General features: G+C 42.5%; 2 protein-coding genes across 8 annotated transcripts; one reads left to right on the forward strand and one right to left on the reverse strand.

Moving 5' to 3' along the window:
• Positions 1-691: 691 nt before the first annotated feature.
• On the forward strand, positions 692-12,343 carry LOC6626321 (monocarboxylate transporter 3). The gene is made up of 3 exons (XM_002050662.4): positions 692-1,445; positions 9,102-11,014; positions 11,105-12,343. Exons 2-3 carry the CDS (start codon positions 9,109-9,111, stop codon positions 11,257-11,259), a joined length of 2,061 nt encoding a protein of 686 aa, XP_002050698.1. The 5' UTR covers positions 692-1,445; positions 9,102-9,108; the 3' UTR covers positions 11,260-12,343.
• A 405-nt stretch (positions 12,344-12,748) lies between these two features.
• Opa1 (Opa1 mitochondrial dynamin like GTPase) lies at positions 12,749-17,620 on the reverse strand. Of its 7 annotated transcripts, none has more exons than XM_015174609.3 (14): positions 17,462-17,620; positions 17,075-17,369; positions 16,876-17,011; positions 16,486-16,602; positions 16,310-16,372; positions 15,647-16,236; positions 15,212-15,585; positions 14,992-15,156; positions 14,750-14,937; positions 13,670-14,142; positions 13,493-13,611; positions 13,345-13,429; positions 13,074-13,278; positions 12,749-13,019 (listed from the first exon to the last, which is right to left on the reverse strand). In XM_015174609.3, exons 1-14 carry the CDS (start codon positions 17,488-17,490, stop codon positions 12,955-12,957), a joined length of 2,904 nt encoding a protein of 967 aa, XP_015030095.1. In that variant the 5' UTR covers positions 17,491-17,620; the 3' UTR covers positions 12,749-12,954. The 7 variants fall into 7 exon arrangements, with proteins under 7 accessions (XP_015030095.1, XP_015030097.1, XP_015030096.1 ...); XM_015174611.3 differs by having other exon boundaries at positions 13,493-13,597; positions 13,656-14,142; positions 16,298-16,372; XM_015174610.3 differs by having other exon boundaries at positions 12,750-13,019; positions 14,759-14,937; positions 16,298-16,372.
• Positions 17,621-18,059: the final 439 nt, after the last annotated feature.

Consider the following 18,059-nt stretch of genomic DNA (forward strand, 5'->3'; position numbering starts at 1 on the left):
TGTGTGGCGTGAGTGAGTGAGAGAGTGAGCGTGTGTGAGCTTACACTCTCAGCAATTTAGCGTGAGCAAGTTCGTACCCTACGCACAGGCCAACACACTCACATACACACTGATGCAGTTACACTCACACATGCGCAGCGTCTTAGACATGGGCAGCACGCCATGTTTTTATAGTTACGCCGGTTGTTGTTGTAACTGTTTTAATGTTGGCTGACGCTGGCGCTATTGTTGTTGTTGTTGTTGTAGTTGTTGTGTCATTTTCATTCACGACGCCGCATGAACGATAACGTAGCGGATAGAGCGAGTCAAGTGGGTGGACGGTGCGAGGCGAGGCGCAGCGCGGCGGTTCTGTGTTGTCTGATAATGTGCGTTTACAAGAACGCGCGAACAAGCACGAACAACAACAACAGCAACAACAACAACAATGTAAAAGCAAATACAAACACTCGCACAAGCAAACATCAAATACAAATACACGCCTCGGCCTGAGCGCATGTGTGTGAGTTCTCGTGTGAAGGTGCCTTCGTATCGCGAAGCAGCCTGCTGCGTACTGTTTTTGTGCTGCTTGTGCGGACGGAGTGTTGTTGGTGCTGCTGCTGCTGCTGCTGTCGTGCTGCTGCTGCTGCTGCTGCTGCTGCTTTCTGCTTTGTGGTTTATACTGCCAACACATTTCCATTTCCCTTTAGTTATCTTTAGTCAGTCGCTCGGATCGGTCGGTAAGCGCGCGATCAATACGCAAAAAAAAAAAGGCCAAAGCGCCGCTGAGAACAGAATATCAAAACAAGAGCTTAAAAACACAAAAACAGAATAACAAAAATAATAGAATAGAATTGAATAAATATATATGTATACATAAATAGGTATATGTATATACATACACGAATCACAACGAATTTATTGAAACGCGTGCCTTTCGCATTCGGAGGCAGGTCGCACATTTCATATGCCACACATATGCAGTATAATATACATATAGGCACACACACACAACCACACACACACACTCATAAGAGCACACGGGGATCGTACGAACAGCTGCTAAACCGCTACAGATAATCAGATACAGATACATATACTAGAAGTATTTATAAGCGCGTTCGCTCTCCTCTTCTTCGTCTTGCGTACGGTTCAGTTCAGTTTCTAAATTGAGGCGCTTTTTACAGTTAACTTTCGCTTTTTTTGCTGTGTGCTGCGTTCACATTTGCTTTCGCTTTCTCGCATAAGAAATTCTTTGCACTGCCCACGATCGGGCGCCAGAAATAGCCCAAAAAACTGAAAAGCCAGCGGGCCGGGTTCCAATCTAAACGAAACCGTTTTGTTTTCAAAATTCAAATACTCAACGCAACAAATTGAAAGCTGCAACAGACGCCGCAACGCGCCAAACACAACAGCAGCAGCAGCAGCAACAACAACAACAACAACAACAACATCGTCAACATCAAAAGGTAAGCACAAGAGGGCCAACACGCACACTCACACACACACACACACACACACACACACACACACACACACACACAGTCGCACATGCGGCCAGCTAAATATACAGATACAGATGAATGGCTAAAAAGACTTGGCATTATGCCTGTGTCACATGACCGCGCCCCGTCGCACAGCCCAGCCCCTGGCGCGGCCAGAAACGAGTTTTTTGGCTAAAAAAGTAGTAGAAGAAGAAGAAGAAATAAACACACGTCGCGCCGTCTGCCAACAAACTCCAATTGAGAGACGCGGCGCACACCGGCCGGGACCTTAGTCACAATTTTAATGTTCTAACTTAAAAAAAGATACAACAAATATATATATACATATATTATGTGCCCGCCTGCGTCTTTTGGCCTTTTGCCTGAAGACTCATCATGTTGGCAATACCAGGAATCGGGAACCAGAAACACGTTAACACGTAAACGGCTTTCGAGTGCCTTTTATGGGCGTATTTCGCTGACGTTGTTACCGATGCTGTTTTTTTTTTTCTGTTTTCTGTATTCTGTTTTCCCGTCCCATTATTTCTTTCCTGAACTTGAACAACAACGGAAGAAAATCAGCTTAAGAATCGATCGATAATAAGCCTGCACTTAAAAGACGAACCGAGATACTTTTGCGTAGCTTTGCCAGATAGTTATGCAAATGTATCTGCAAGAACCGATTCGAGCAATCTGCATTTATCTTAATTGCCGCCGCAATTACCAGGCAAATTAAACCAAAAAAGAAGAAAAGAAAAACTGGGGAAAACCCACAAAATTGGACAAAAATAAACATAAATGAAATAAAATAGTGCGACACACCCTTTCGACCTGCTTTTTTTAACTCTTTATCTGCTGACTCACCCATCGAAGGCCCATCAATGCGGCGCAAACTGGAAAAAGAAACTAAATATGTTGGCATTTGTTCAAGGCCTTTTGCTCTGGCTTTGATCTCTCGCGAAAACTTCTTGGCCTTTTGTTTTTTTTTCTTTTGCCGCCTAAAAAATAAAGTCAGCTGCAGCTTGATCCGTTATTGATAACTCGATTTGCATAAATGGGTTGCAGAAAGAAAAAAATAGCAAAAACAATTAACTATATTAATCATTTTTCATTTTGATCAACTTCAAGTTGATCAATTTGTGAATGAAAATCTAATAGAGGGAAACAAATGTTGAAATACTCAAAGATAAAGAACACATAGATAATGTCGCAGAAAAAAGTGACTGCTCGAAATCATATCAAGATGCGGATGCAATTATAATAAGGAAAATACTTGAAGATAAAGACAAATAAGTAAAAGTGATTCAATTGGCTCGGGTGCGACTAGCAGATACCCTGTAGCCAATGACGAGACTTTAAGATACAGTTTTAAGATAGATTAGGTTATTTATAAGAGCTCAATACATTAGGAGCTGACTCCTTTAAGATTTAGCTCTTAAAGTTCTTTCAATATTCAAGATATGCTCAAATACTCTAAGATCTTAGATCTTAGCTTAGATACATAGGCAAGTTCCTTAGCTATGAGCACAAAAAGAAAACTCGAAATCAAGTAAATCTTTTATGAAATGGATAACTATGCAGCTAGGATACTAATCATTGACAGATGATATCTAATTGGATATATATATATATATATATATATATCAATAGCAACCCGCTTGGCTGACCCCAACATTTGCCCACAATTATGACATGGGCACGAGCTTAAGAAGCATTAGAACTGTCGGAGATGACGTCGGAGCTGTAACTGAGACTGAATCAGATGATTCAGATGATTCAGATATTGACCCGAATTGGCCAAGACGCCTGATTACGTTTAAAGCAGCGGCTGTGTGGCAAATAGTTTGATTAATTAAAAGCAAAAGCAAAGGCTAACCAGGCTAAGCAGCAAATGGAATGGAATATGTTTAAGTAACTAAAGATTGTTAATATATATACTATATCAGTTATTTATGTGCAGTAAACAAGTTTTTCGCATTTACAATGCACCGCAGACAGACCGTCCGTCCGCCCGTCCGTCCGTCCGTCCGTCCTTCAGTCATTCATTGCCAAATAACTGAGGTTTTTTTTTATAATTCTTGCGGTTTTTTTTAGAGGTTTTTTATTGGATATGCCCGAGTGCGTTTGCGTGTGGTACCTTTTATTTTTCTATTTCGAATTGAGCACAAAAAATCTTTCCACAGCTTATGGAAAATAAAAAAAAAAAAAAAAAACAGCGTTAATCAGTTAGAAAATATTTACATATTCGCAGCTGATTATGGCTTATGGAGCTGCTGCCGAGCTGTTGATTGATAGCTTTGATAAGATGGATGACAATTTTAGAATGCAACTGCAGTTAGTCTTGTTTTTGTTTTTAATATTTATATTATATATTTATATTTGCGCATTTGTTATCAGATTTGGTTTACAATTTCGAAAGCATTTTGGCGCCAATGTCAATGCGATCGGGTCACCAATTTCCACTTGTATCTGTAACTGAGCAGCTGTATCTGTATCTGTGGCTCTGTCTGTGTCTGTGTCTGTATCTGTATCTGTGCCTAGTTACAGCTTGAACTGGGCACGTGCAGATAACCCAATTAATAATTGATTTTTATATGCATACAAACGAACTTATAAATCAGTTCTCCATCTCCCTTCCTCTCTCTCTCTCTCTCTCGTTCTCGCTCTCAAATGCAGCTTCCTCAATAATTGCTGACTTTTCGTTGTATTTTCCATAATTTGAACATGTTAATTGATTTGGAATCGCATGCTCCACTTCCGACAAAGAGCGCTCGGCTATATTTTGGGTGGGTTCCAGTTCTAGTTCGGGTTCGGGTTCGGGTTCGGGCTCTACCATAGACCCGGGCGACCATTGATCGCTCCACTAATTGTTCATTGACACTGGCCAGCACACACAGAGCCGTGACAAGCCTTTGTTCATGCCGATAGTGCCGACAGCAACAGCAACAACAGCTACAACAGCAACAATAGCTGATAAAGTGCGTATTGCTATATTATACAGTATATATAACATATATGCACATATATGCTATATCAACTTTATAAACAATGCCTGTATAATCTATGCCACAGCTGTAACAAGATGAAGAACTTATCTTACGTGTTCCAAAGTTTAAATACACTTGCAGACAGAGTTGGACTTTAGCACCAAGATGCTCGAATGCAAATATTTACATAAAGGGATATGTATTTTTATTTTTATTCAAAATGAATATAGTCCAACTTTAACACATAATTTTGAATTAGTTATGGGCTTAGATATGATAACAAAACGAGGTTTTTCTATTTTAACTTTTCTATAAAAGAAATATTTGTTTATCTGCTTTAAGCGATCCCATGGAATAGATCCCATGGAAATAAACTTATCAAATAAATTAATTGAGTTCTCTTAAACTAAAGATAAGATTATTTGTGAAGTTCTTAAGATATTTCATTTGTGATAATGAGATAATGAGCTTTAGTTCATGAATGATTTCTCATTTAAGATTTTTGGTTCTCTCTTTTATGCTAATATGTTCTGTTAAAGTCGAAGCTCGATGAGGAACACATGGCATTCAAAATTAAGCAAATGTTATTTTCCCCAACTTTCTGCACTTCGGTTGCGCATGCGCGACTCATGGACTTTGGGCTATAAGTCAGACGGGCTCCAACTGGGTCTGGGTCTGGGTTTGGGTGTGGGCCTGGGTGAAAGGCCGTTCAATGAACTTCAAAGCAAATTCAACAACAACAACAACAACAACAACAACAGCAGCCACGAGCGACAGTTGTTTAAAGTGTTTCACAGAATTTGGGCCAACTATTTGAAGTGGCGCTCACACAATTAGCCATTCGTTTGGGCCAAAAAGCAATTGCTGTTTGTTGCCTTATTTGGCTGCAGACAACAGGTTGCCGTTCCCGCCAGCACAGAAGCGTCAGCTAATTAATATTTTGAGCAGAAAATCGTTTAATGATCGCTGCACAATGTAGCTAAACGCACACACGCACACACACACACACACTCATGCACGCAGACACATGCCACATGTAGCTATAAAGAATGAAAAGGTAAAGCAAAGATGGACGGAAAAGACGGCCGGACATGTACAAACGCATGTTATATAAATGAGATACGCAAACAAACAGAACACAGATACAGATACAGAAATGGTCACAGATACAAAGATACAGATACATTTACAGATACAGATACAGATACATGTGTACGCATAGTTATGCTAAAAAGAAAAACCAGCAACAGGAAAAACAACATGAAACGCTACTTTTTCCCCCTCTCTCTCTCTCTCTCTCTCTCTCTCTCTCTCTCTCTTCTTCTCTCTGTCCATATGTTTTTACCTATAATATTTATTAATTCAATCGACGGGCATCAATTTAAGAGCTGTCAACAGTCACAATTGGCGCTGACAACTGTTCGGTAGACGCCACTGCAACAGCAGCAAGGGGCACGAGGGGCAGAGTGTGTGTGTTAGAGTGGGGAAGGGGGAGAGACGGATGGGGGTCAGTTGATGGATGGGCGCTTGTGTTTGCGCACAGCGGGATTAGCTTACAACCAGACGAAGGATAACAGCTCCAGGCCACAACCATCTACTGTCTGCTGTACAAATGACATAAACGGGCGGCAGGGCAAAGCAAATAAGAAAACGAGCCTGTCTCTTCTGCAGTTGCACGACTAGCAGATGCCCTGTTAAGAGAGTTAAGCTCAACAATCATATGATGAGGTATGCAAAACCAACAAGAAAATGTCATTTATGTCGTATTAGTGAAGATTTTTATGAGGCACATAAAGTGATGCCTTGATTTTTACAACAGCTACACTCAGAGAAATAGTTTGGTTAATTCTAGTTGATATCGTTTTGTTCCTATCGAGCAAAAGTGTCTTGACAGCACATTCTGTTTGATTAGAGGGTATTCGGCGAGTCGATGCATTGGAATGGCATTGGGCAATTGTCTGAAACATGGAACTAGGCGTGCCCGGCTGTCCACAAGTGGTTAGTACTTGGTACAAAATAACACAAATGGTTCGATTTCGTTCAACAAGTTGACAACGGGCTCTATTTATAGTTGGGATAGCTGCACGGCCAGTCAAGAGCCCAGCAGAAGCCGAAGACGAAGCCGAAGTCGAAGCACTTGACCGGCTTCTTTGGGCACAGTTTGCGCAATGTGCTGAGCCATTTCCTAGGGGCGGCCATTGGGCACATGAAATACGAGACCCGCTCTTCAATATAATAATAATATTGCATAATAAACAAAAGTGTTAAAGACGGACGGACTTGTATATATATGCATATATATGGCAGGCCATAAACCGTCGCCAACAATAATCAAGGAAATCAAATTATCGAATATTATTTTATGAAAAGTCACATGCCAAGCGGGTTGCCAAGTGGCTGAGGCATTATCAGGGTATGCGTCGTCGATAGGGCCACAAATCCGGCTAAGGCCGTCTTATCTGCAACCCAAATAGTTGGCCCAAAGCAAATCTGGTCAAATCAATTGATTTACACCGCACGTCCCACAACTTTAGGGTATTTATAATATTTGCCACAGTTTACGAGCTGCTTTTCGGCAGATAGTAAACTATTTACAATCCTCTAATCAGCAGCTAATCGCCAGTTTTGTCTTCTTCTTCTTTTTTTGTTTAAATAAAAAAACCTACGTCCGGAGTTGCCAGGCAATAAAAAACGGTTCAGGGTTGTCGTGTGCACAAAATGATTCGAATAATTCATTTTTATGAAGTGCTTGTTAATTTGCATATAAAACAAATCTCTTGCATCGTAAATCTTCGCCTATCTGCCCAGAGATAGGAACTAGTCTAGCCTTATATGGATGGATTATAGGGATTGGTTCGTATCAGGACCTCGTATCTATATAAAATATAGCATAAATCGTCTATATATATAAGTACATCGTTTAAGCGGGTAAATAGGCGCGACTTTTCATTAGCAGCTAACTTTGTCAGAGCCCAAGCGATTCAAAAGTCCAAAATTTGGCCTAGAGACTCTGGAAATAGTCGATATTTGTTTTGACAGTTTGAACCAGCTGCCTGGCTCGCTTCGTAAATTTTGAGCACACGTTGTTGCTACACATATTTTGATAGGACTCAAACAAACAATTTAGTTTTCAATTAAGAAATGCCCTTTGTTCTGAAAATATTGCAAGACATATATATTTTCATATACATGATTCGGGCTATATTTGATCTCTATCCAAAATTGGCATCTAGCGAAAAATGCTTAGATAAGTCCAATTGTTGAAGTTATAGTAATTTATGCTTTAGAACTAGCTAAATTCTAGTCTAGCTTAGTTTAAAATAATTGTTTTTAATTGGAGTTTAATTTGGGATTTGCCTTTAAGGTTAATATAAATTGGTATTCAGGGCTTCGGCTTGTCTGTAAATTATTGTGGAACTAGCTGAGGAAATTTCTTGTCAGCAAGGCAACAAGTTTTATGGAAATGGCCATCATATATAGCTCATATCTCATCCTCATCATATCTCATTTTGATTTAAACAATTAAAACCTTTTGTAAGCCCAACAAATTCATCTCTATCTTGATTAGTAGTCTAGCCAAAAGTCAGCGAACATTTGAGCACATTTTGGCGGACAGAACAAACATTTTGTAAGCCAAATAAATGTGTCGCAACAAAATGTTGCAGTATATTTCAGTTTATGGCAGCCATAAGCCAAATAGCTCGTGCATCCAGATCCAGCAGCAGATTAGATAAGGCCAAAAATAAAGCATCAAGGTCGTTCGCTTTTGAGCGGGTGCAAAGAAAACGAGTGCTAAAAAACAATATACAAATTTAAAAAAAAAATTAAGAAATAAGAATGCCAAATTGTTTGTCTGAGAAAATTGTTGGAAAATTGACGGACAAGCTGGGCGCATAATTATTGAAAATTCTATAAATGTTTTTTGCTAAATTGTTTTCGCTTTTTCGTTGCGATTGTTTTAAGCAGCTTTTGACGCAGTTTGTTGTTGTTGTCGTTTGCTTGACATTGGCACTGGCACTGAAATTGAGTTGGAGGAGGACGTTGACGTTTGACACCCACCCCCATTCCATACACGCCCACCCCCCTACACACACACACACACGCACGCACAACACACCAATTGACGTCGTTGAAATAAACAAAAGCTAAGCATAGATATATCCATAGCTAAAGATAGAGAAAGAGATACAGATACAGATACAGATACAGATACAGATACAGATACAGATACAGATACAGATACAGATACAGATACAGATACAGATACAGATACAGATACAGATACAGATACAGATACAGATACAGATACAGATACAGATACAGATACAGATACATATACAGATACATATACAGATACAGATACAGATACAGATACAGATACAGATACAGATACAGATACAAATGCATGATAAATACGCAAGAGAACACACACGTGACTAATTATAAATATAATATCGCATATATAGTATATCTATTGAAAGGGAAAGTCGATTTGCGTTTAAGGGGGCGTATGCGCAATCTGTGTGAAGGTTGACCGCGATTATTTGTGTGGGCGAGCTGATAAATATACATTCGCATAACAATTATATCGCGACATTCATTATTAATAAGTATATTAATATAGTATGTATATATATATATATATATATTGCAGCTAGGGAATGCCCACGCAGCACACAAGATCGCAGGACGAGCTGGCGGCGGCCAATGCGCTCGTGTCCAAGCATCCGGCTAACAAGCCGGAAGCGGACGCTGGCGAGGAGGAGGAGGAAGAGGATATTGATACGGCAGCGGTTGTGGTGCCGCCGGACAGCGGCTGGGCCTGGGTGGTAATGGTTGCCTCTTTCCTCTGCTGCACAGTCATCGATGGCATCGTCTTCTGCTCGGCCATCATTCAGAATGACCTCATCAACGAGTTCCATGTGAGCAAGTTCTATGTGACCTTCGTCTCCTCGCTGCTCAGCGGCTGCTATCTGATGGCCGGTCCGTTTGTCAGCGCCTTGGCCAATCGTTTTGGCTTCCGTCCGGTGACCATTGCCGGCGCCATCTTTGCCTCGATCTGCTTTGGTCTCTCGTACTATGCGACCAGTGTGGAGTTCTTGTTCATCGTGTATGGTGTGCTGGGCGGCATTGGCTTCTGCATGGTCTATATACCCGCCGTGGTCATCATTGGCTTCTATTTTGAGAAGTATCGCGCACTGGCAACGGGTGTGGCGCTCTGCGGCTCCGGCGTGGGCACCTTTGTCTTTGCCCCGCTGACCGAAGTGCTGCTCCAGAAGACCGGCTGGCGCATGACGCTAGCCATACAGGGACTGATGATCCTGTCGTGCGCCATCTTTGGCCTCGCCTTCCGTCCCATTCAGCCCATTACGCTGGGCGTCACCAAGGACGGCACCGTCATCGACGACGAGGAGAAGACCAAGCTGAATGGCCACGGCAATACGGTGGCTCCGACACCGCAGCTGCATCAGGCGGCGTTCACGAAGCCGCTGCCGGAGGGTCGCTTCGCCTACTCGATGCCCAACTCGGCGCACAACACCTATATGGGCGCCTCGCAGCGTCATCATTACCCGACGGCGGCCGAGATCTTTAAGGGCATGAATCTGGAGCGTCGCCCATCGGGCCAGGCCAGCAAGGGCACCGAGCTGAAGCAGCTGCGCAAGTCGCAGCCAACCACGCCCAATGGAGATCCACAGCAGCTGACCTTCAATCTGCACAAGGAGCTGACCACCGTGGGCGAGAATGAGGAGGAGGCCGAGAACGATAATCTGCTGGAGACGGAGGCTAAGCCGGCCAGCATACAGGCGCGCCGTCACACCGTATCGGGCCGTCGGCCCCAGGATCTGGCCAAGCGCGGCGCTGGCGGCGCCCACGAGCATGCCCATCATCCAGGCCAGTCGCAGTCCTCGTCGCGTCCCATGTACAGAGATGACATCTTCTTTACGGGCTCGCTGACACGCATACCGCAATACCAGTCGCAGACCTCGCTAGCCTACCACATGTCCGTCACCCGGCTGCCCACCAAGCAGGATATGCTGGAAGACAGACAGAAGGGCTGCCGCATCTGTCCGGAGGCAGTGCGTCGCACGCTCTCCACCATGCTGGACACCAGCCTGCTCAAGTCGCCGGCTTTCATGTGCCTGGCCTTCAGTGGTTTCCTGACCATGATGGGCTTCTTTGTGCCCTTCTCCTTTCTGACGGATCGCGCCGTTGCCGGCGGCATGGACAAGGATTCGGCTGTTTCTGTCATTTCCGGCATTGGCATGATCAACACCATCGCCAGGATTGTCTGCGGCTCGATGAGCTCCTTCCCCAGCGTCAAGCCGCTGTGGCTCAACAATGTTGCGCTCACCGCCGGCGGCCTGGCCACCATCTTCAGCGGCGTGGTCATCAATGCCACCACCCAATGGTCGTTCGCTGTGCTCTTTGGCATATGCATTGCCTGCTTCTCGGCGCTGCGCTCCCTGATTGCCGTCGAGCTGATTGGCCTGGACAAGCTGACCAATGCATTCGGCTTCCTGATGCTCTTCCAAGGTCTCGCCGCCACCATCGGCAGTCCCATAGCGGGTAAGTCAACAGGGTACGAAAGTGAATCCAAATAGATTGCTCATCTCTCTCCCACTCTCTCTCTCTCTCTCTCTCGCTCTCTCATGGCAGGCGCCTTGTATGCGGCCACCAATAGCTACAATGTGGCCTTTTACTTTGCCGGCGGCCTCATCCTGCTGTCCGCCTTCCTGTGCTATCCGCTGACCTACATCTCCAACTGGGAGCAGCGGCGCAATGCCAAGCACGAGCCGCTGCCCACGGCCTAAAAAATGGTAACAGCAGCAGCAAAAAAAAAAAAAAAAGAACCCAGGCGACAATTGGAGGCGCGACAATAAATGATAACGCTCCATTTGTCCCATTAAGTGGTTAGTTTAACACTAATTGCCAATCACTCGATCTTGTTGAACAGCAGTTGAGAAGAAGAAGCAGTAGCAGTAGCTGAAAAACCAGCTGAAAAAGTAACTGAAAAAGCAGCGAAATGCGAACATGCTTGAAGCATGTACTTGATATGTCGTATTTGTCTAGATCTAGATTAGGTAGCCTTAGTCTAAGTGTAATGTTTGTGCCTTTTGCTTTATCGAGTGCCTCGCCTCAATCTAAACACACACCAACACACACCAACACACACACACAGTACATGCCTAGATCAAACTTTATTATAGATTGATCAATTTGTAACTAAACATTTTTTCTATATATACTATAACACATTTATAACATGTTCAATCTTAAGTGCTCACCATGTTGATGGGTGTGCCGGGAAACTAAGATGATGATGATCATGATGATGATGATGAGGTATGTTTAATCATATTTAGCAGCTGAGCACATGGCTGGGCCACAATTCGACTGCCAATTTAAGAGATGAGGACGTTGCATTTTTTTAATTCAATAAGTTCGACTAACTAAATTGTTAGCTACTGCTCCAGACTTGTTACATAGTTTGTACATATCTAAGTTATAGTTTGTAAGCCAAACACACATACACACACTCACACCTTGCTGTTGTTGTTGTTGTTATTGTTGAGGTCATTGCACCCAACTATCCAAATCCAACTTCAGAACGCCTCGTTGGCTGATTATGAAAAACAAACAAAACCTGGAAAATGTGTGTTGCTCTGGCACACACACATATAAATATATATACACAAATAGATAGATAGTTATACACATACTCAAGCAAGTTATGTAAAAACATGAACTAATATACTATATATATAGTAGAAAGAAAAACAAGAGAAGAAAACAACACAGCAGACTATACGAGTAGTTATCTTTTATCTATCTAGTTTAACAGTTATATACATTTTACAACAAACAAAAAAAAAAACATTTAAGTAATTTACAAAATTGAATTATGCGTTTTTATTTTAAAATATATATTTTATATCAAGCTATAAATTAATTACAGACGGATAAATATTCCTTTTTGATAACATTTTGATTAACTTTAGAATTTCACGTGTCCTATATATATATATATATATGCCATATATTCTTTAAGAGCTCAGATACTATGTAAAACTAAAACCTATCCAGGAGCAAAATGTTCGAGAAATTGATTAGAACTATATACTGTTCATTCAAATATTTGCTTCCTGGTAAAATTCCTAAAAAGTGATCCTCAATTCGTGCCTGTAATACTTTTATAAAACATTGGGAATTTCCAGTTTAATGTTCTCATAGTCTCCTGAAGATGGCCCAATTATGCTTGGAATTTGGTTGCCTTGATCCATAATGAAACGCATTTGTTTTTAAATACAAACTAACAATCCTTTATTACTCATTGCTGCACAAAATAAGCGTAATAACTAAACAATAAGGAAAATCGTTATGAACAAGTCGTGACTGTGATTATAAACGTTTCGTTTTGTTTTGTTTTGTTTTGTTGTTTTTGAGCTTAAATTAAAACATTAAATAGATAACGCAGTTGTGTCTTTGGTCATGGCACACCAAATAGCCTATTTTTCCTGATTCAATGAATTAATGAACTCCTCCAGTTTCTCCTGAATTTGTCGCACTTTAACTGCAAGAAATGCGTTTAGAATATTCACAAATACACGAGGGAGTATCTACTTACTTAGCTCCTCGGCCAGCTGCACGCGCTTGCCTGTGAGCAGATGAGCTTTCCGCTCCTCATCGTCACTAAACTCATCCAGCACCGCCTTGATCTCCTTGTCCAGGCGTCGCGCCTCCCGATTGATAACCTGCTGCCGCAGCGCATTGCCCGTCACCTTGATGACCTGCTGTATGCGCCAGAAGAGTACCACATCACTGCAGGATACCTGTGGAGACACAAGCAAGCATTATTAGGCAAGGCTGGGATAGATTATTACCGAGCATAAACACACCTCACACTCGGCGCCTTGTTGTGTGTACAAATAGTACGCTTTGCGGCACTCTTTCGCCCGCTGCAACGCCTGCTGCAGGAAGTGTCTAATGGTATTCAAAGGATCTAAATAAGATAAGTGCTATCAAATGATAATGTGAGCTACGCACTTTCTGTAGACTGGGAACCATGTTTGACGTATATAATCCGTGTCCACCTCCACGTTATCCCGCTGCAAATTCTTGCGCACCGTCGTCAGCTCATCGTAACTTAGGCTGGGTAAATGTTTCTACAATAAAAAAACTTCTTGAATAGTTTAAGGACTCAACTTACTTGGCCATACGCACCACATCATTCTTGAGTATTTTGTCCAGTTCACCCTTGACGCTGCGACGCTTTTGTTGATCCTGCGTAAGTGACTTCCAGTGCGCGAAACGCGTCCATGGTCCGGGTCCAAACATTTGGGACAATGTCTCATCGGTTTGCACCAGCTTGGTGTTAACAGAGTTCTCCAGAAATTTAACCGCCTGATCCCATTCCGTTTTGTCGTGCACAAAGCGATCCTCCAATGTATTTAGCTGGATCACACGCAGCATATCTATGGCCTTGTCCTCCCAGCTATGCCGACGTATGGCTTCGTCCACAACGGCCGCCTTGAGCTGATCGAATACATTATCGTGATCGTGCGCTTTCTTTGCCCGTTCCATCAACGATATGAACTCCTGTTGGAGTGCCTCCCAGCCAGCCTCTACTGATTTGGCGGGCAATGCCTGCTCTGCCCACTGCCGCAGCTTAATATCCACCATGGTATTGAAGGAATCTAGAAGAACAACATTGCAGAAGTTAAGTCTCTCTGATAAACTGTGATTTTATATAGCATAGACATAGATGCGAAAATGATCAACAAAACGACAAAAACACATTTGGTAAAAACTCGGCCAATGATTAAGATATGCCTAATTAATTTCTTTTTAGTGTGTTCATTGATCAAATTAACGCTGTTTAAATTAAAATATCGGGTTAAACGTGTTCCTTGGCAAGATTCGCGTCAAAATTCGGTATTTATCGTAAATCTTGAAATCACACTTTCCGGCAAGTACGCGCCTTATTCGCACATGACTCCGAGAAATATAAATAAAAACAAAAAACTCGCTGAATCACATTTTTTCGGAAATATGCCCGATTAAATGGCGCTAATGAAAGTGGAATTGGGAAGTACACACACATTATATTTAAAGACATGATTCAATGGAAAGGAGATGCGCGAATTGAAACTGGTTTCGTTTTCGCTGTGTACGCGTGTGATTCCCTCATCTGAATTTCCTGCTAACACACAAACACAGACACGTAAATGGTGGATGGTTCTGCCCCCCATCGAAGCGTTGGGCTTGGCTTAGAACTTAATACTTATATATACAAAATATTACTTTGAGAACCTGACTGTGCAGCGGGTAGGTAAACATTTTCGAAGACATAATTCGATAGTTTCTCCCACAGCTTGGCAGTGAGTGCATCATCCCATTTCTTGGCTGAGATCTGTGACAGTGTAACAACTTCATCCAGTATTTCGCCCTTGGCCTTGTCAAATAACTCATCACGGCCGGATTCGCGTAGTCTATAACAAACATGCCATAAATATCAAATTTTCGAAATCTGTAACTTGTCTTACCTGGGAAAATTGTTTTTCCATTCGGTTTCCAGATTAAATCTGGTCGCCTTAAATGCATCCGCCTGCTGTTCTATGGTTTCGCGCACCATCTTCCAGAAACGATCGGAAACGGCTAAGCTCAGATTTCGACTCGTCACCTGGTGTGGCATGATAACCCCGCGTCGACTGCAAAGATAATCAAGATATAGAGACAATCATGCACTCAGCACCTGCTACTTACTGAAATAGTTTGGAATTCTTAAAAAAGTCCTCTTCGTACTGTCTTATAGCATCTATGCTGTCATCCTTGCGTCCACGTCCCGTGACAACGGCATAGTAGCCCAGGGCCTTCATGGGAAACAGTTTACCTGAGAGAATTTTTCTTATTCTTTCAGGATCCGCCAACTCTTCGGCCAAATCGACCTTGGTAAGTACAAATATTGTCCGGCGACCCAAAGGATCACATTGCATGACCAAGTCGGTGACATTGCTGCGCTCCGCATCCACAGAGCCATCCTGAATGCACAGTATAATCGCATTTGGATTGCTCATGTAATGCTTTGTCATTTGGTGAATGGAGTCCTTGGTGTCCGATGCCATATCAACTGTCATGGTCTAAAAATAATTGAAACAATGTTAAGTTAGGGTTCTTTGATTTAATCCCTTACTTACGTACCGAAATGATGCCTGGCAAATCGACCAACACCATGCGTTGCAGTCCAGGGCCCTTGACGGTCATCGCAATCACCTCATTGCTCACCGTCTTGCCGCCTCGCACAGAGGCGCGCATTCGGAACTCCACCTCGCGACGTAGATCAGCGAGATCAGACTCTTTGGTTAAATCGTACTCACGATCCGTGTCACGAAACTGGGCCACATGATAGGGACCCTCCGCAAGCGTTACCTTGACAGGAGCACGAGTCATCATTTCGCCGCTGCCACGTGGAAAGATGCGCGCCTTGGCTATAGACTCTAGCACTGATGTCTTGCCGCTGCTCTGATCACCGACAACAACAACACGCGGCAAATGATCGGCCATGGTGTAGCCCGTATCATAGCCGGACAATTCGTCCAGCACTTCGGAGTACATGTCAATTAACGACTTCTTAATTCGTTTTGCCGTCGTCTTCTTATTTGTTTTAAGTATGAGATATTGCTGACGCAGCTCCCGATTCTCCTTCTCCATTTTCTCGAGCTCCTTTTGATATTTGATCTGCACATTCATAATTTCAGTCTGAAGCGTTTCCACTTGGCTCTGCAGTTTCTCTGAAAAATAAACAATGGGTAAAATAAATATTGTGTATGCCATCAAAACTCTATATCTAACCATATTTCTTACGACTTTCGTCTGCGGGTATGCCCAGGGCTGCAACCGTTGTCTTGGACCTGATATCCTCCTTGGCTGCAATTGAGTTTGAAGCAGGTGTATTAATTAGTTAAACAGTTGGGCGAACATAAATTCTCTCACTTTAAATGCATTATGTTCGGCAAATTGATTTGAAATGTGTAACCTACTTTCGACAATTTGATTTCCTTGATAGTCGGCCGCTTCAATTGCATCGTCCAGGCGAGAATCGAACCACGAGCGCCATTCCGACAATTTATCTTCGCCAAGCTGCTTGAGCCTCGGATCTACAAGCAAACCCCAATATCATCAATAACAACATTCTCAGGCCAAACTCAAGCAATATGCCCCAGCGAAGTGTATTGAATATACAAATGTCAAAAACCAAACCAAACGGCCAAAAAGCAGGCGAGTGAATAAATTATTACGAAAAACAGTATATGCGAATTATGGTGCATCGATAGAGACTCTCTTAACCCTCTACCCCATTAACCAACTAACTGTTATGGCAATTTAAAGTGAGAGATTAGGCATAGATTATAAGCGTAGAAGAAACTCACCGATGTCAATGGCATTCTTAACTACGCTGCCCATTTCAATGAGATTCTGAGAGAACTGACTCCATCTCTCACCCTGAGGCAGTGCAACCTCTAGCCACTTCATATCGGGTAGCCCCTCCTTCCATTCCTCGTATTTCTGCACGTGTACAATTGCAATTTGCACATTATATAACAATGGGCTGCTAGATTTACTACTTACTTTGCTTAATGAAACGCCACCGCCAATGGCACCGCCCAGCACAAGGTAACGCAGCTTGAGGGCGCCTTTTAGAATACGTACCACGAACATGCCGTAGCCGCGGGAGTGGGGCGGTATTGTCCAGCCTCTCGCTTGATTGCCAGCAAGCAGAAACTGTTCGTGGCTGCGACTGTGGTGCTGCTCCCATTGAGCGCCTGCACCGTTGCGGCGGGGTTGCCTGGTGATGTTGCATAGCGTGGAATGATTGCAGCAGATCACCTTGGTGGAGTAAACAACGGCTTTTCTTGCGGTTCGCCTGCAAATGCGAATTCGACATGGGGAGAGGCGATGACGAAATCGGCGTATGAAAATTGCCACCGGCTTGAGATTGCCACGTGCAATGCTTACCGGTATGTGTTCTGATAGATGCGCAACATTATTGCTTGTTGAGGCTACAGTTTTCACACAGTTTACTATGCCTATATTCCTTTAAATATTATTTTCAATTTTTTCTCCACAAAAATTTCATAATAGTGATGAGCTCCATGCACGTACCTGTTACTTAACATAAGCAACGAGAAGTAACCAGTTACAGTTGTACTTATGACCCACAATTCAGTATATTGCACATCTCTAGTTGGTGGAAGCTCGATTATCGATTATCGAGACACAATCGATTTGAAGTATAAGCGGCGCGCAAAGTTGAAACCTAAGTTTTAGGCATTCTAAACATTTTTTATGGTGTTTATATTATTGACTTTATTTGAATTGGTTTGTACATTGTACGCACACACTTATCGCCATAGAATACAAACATTTATTCGGAAATGCACGAAAACTAATTGTGCGAATGGTGTTTCGAGATTAGGCAACGTTCTCATTAATAAATGAGTTTAGCATAATGTCAAAAAATGTGCCTTTCTTTTATTGCTAGTTTAAGATTGCATAATAAATTAAATTACTCTACAGCTAATATTAAATTGTCGTATATGTATTTTTATAAACT

Source organism: Drosophila virilis, chromosome 5 (genome assembly GCF_030788295.1).
Source record: "Drosophila virilis strain 15010-1051.87 chromosome 5, Dvir_AGI_RSII-ME, whole genome shotgun sequence".
Lineage (NCBI taxonomy): Eukaryota > Metazoa > Arthropoda > Insecta > Diptera > Drosophilidae > Drosophila > Drosophila virilis.

What these genes read in the sequence shown, in the direction of transcription:
- LOC6626321 (XM_002050662.4), top strand. Translation starts at nt 9,109, where the DNA reads ATGCCCACGCAGCACACAAGATCGCAGGACGAGCTGGCGGCGGCCAAT. An exon ending in CATCGGCAGTCCCATAGCGG is followed by an intron (nt 11,015 to 11,104) that starts GTAAGTCAACAG and finishes CTCTCATGGCAG; the next exon opens with GCGCCTTGTATGCGGCCACC.
- Opa1 (XM_015174611.3), bottom strand. Translation starts at nt 17,490, where the DNA reads ATGTTGCGCATCTATCAGAACACATACCG. An exon ending in TAAGAATGCCATTGACATCG is followed by an intron (nt 16,603 to 16,875) that starts GTGAGTTTCTTC and finishes GTTTGCTTGTAG; the next exon opens with ATCCGAGGCTCAAGCAGCTT. An exon ending in ATTTGCCAGGCATCATTTCG is followed by an intron (nt 15,586 to 15,646) that starts GTACGTAAGTAA and finishes AATTATTTTTAG; the next exon opens with ACCATGACAGTTGATATGGC.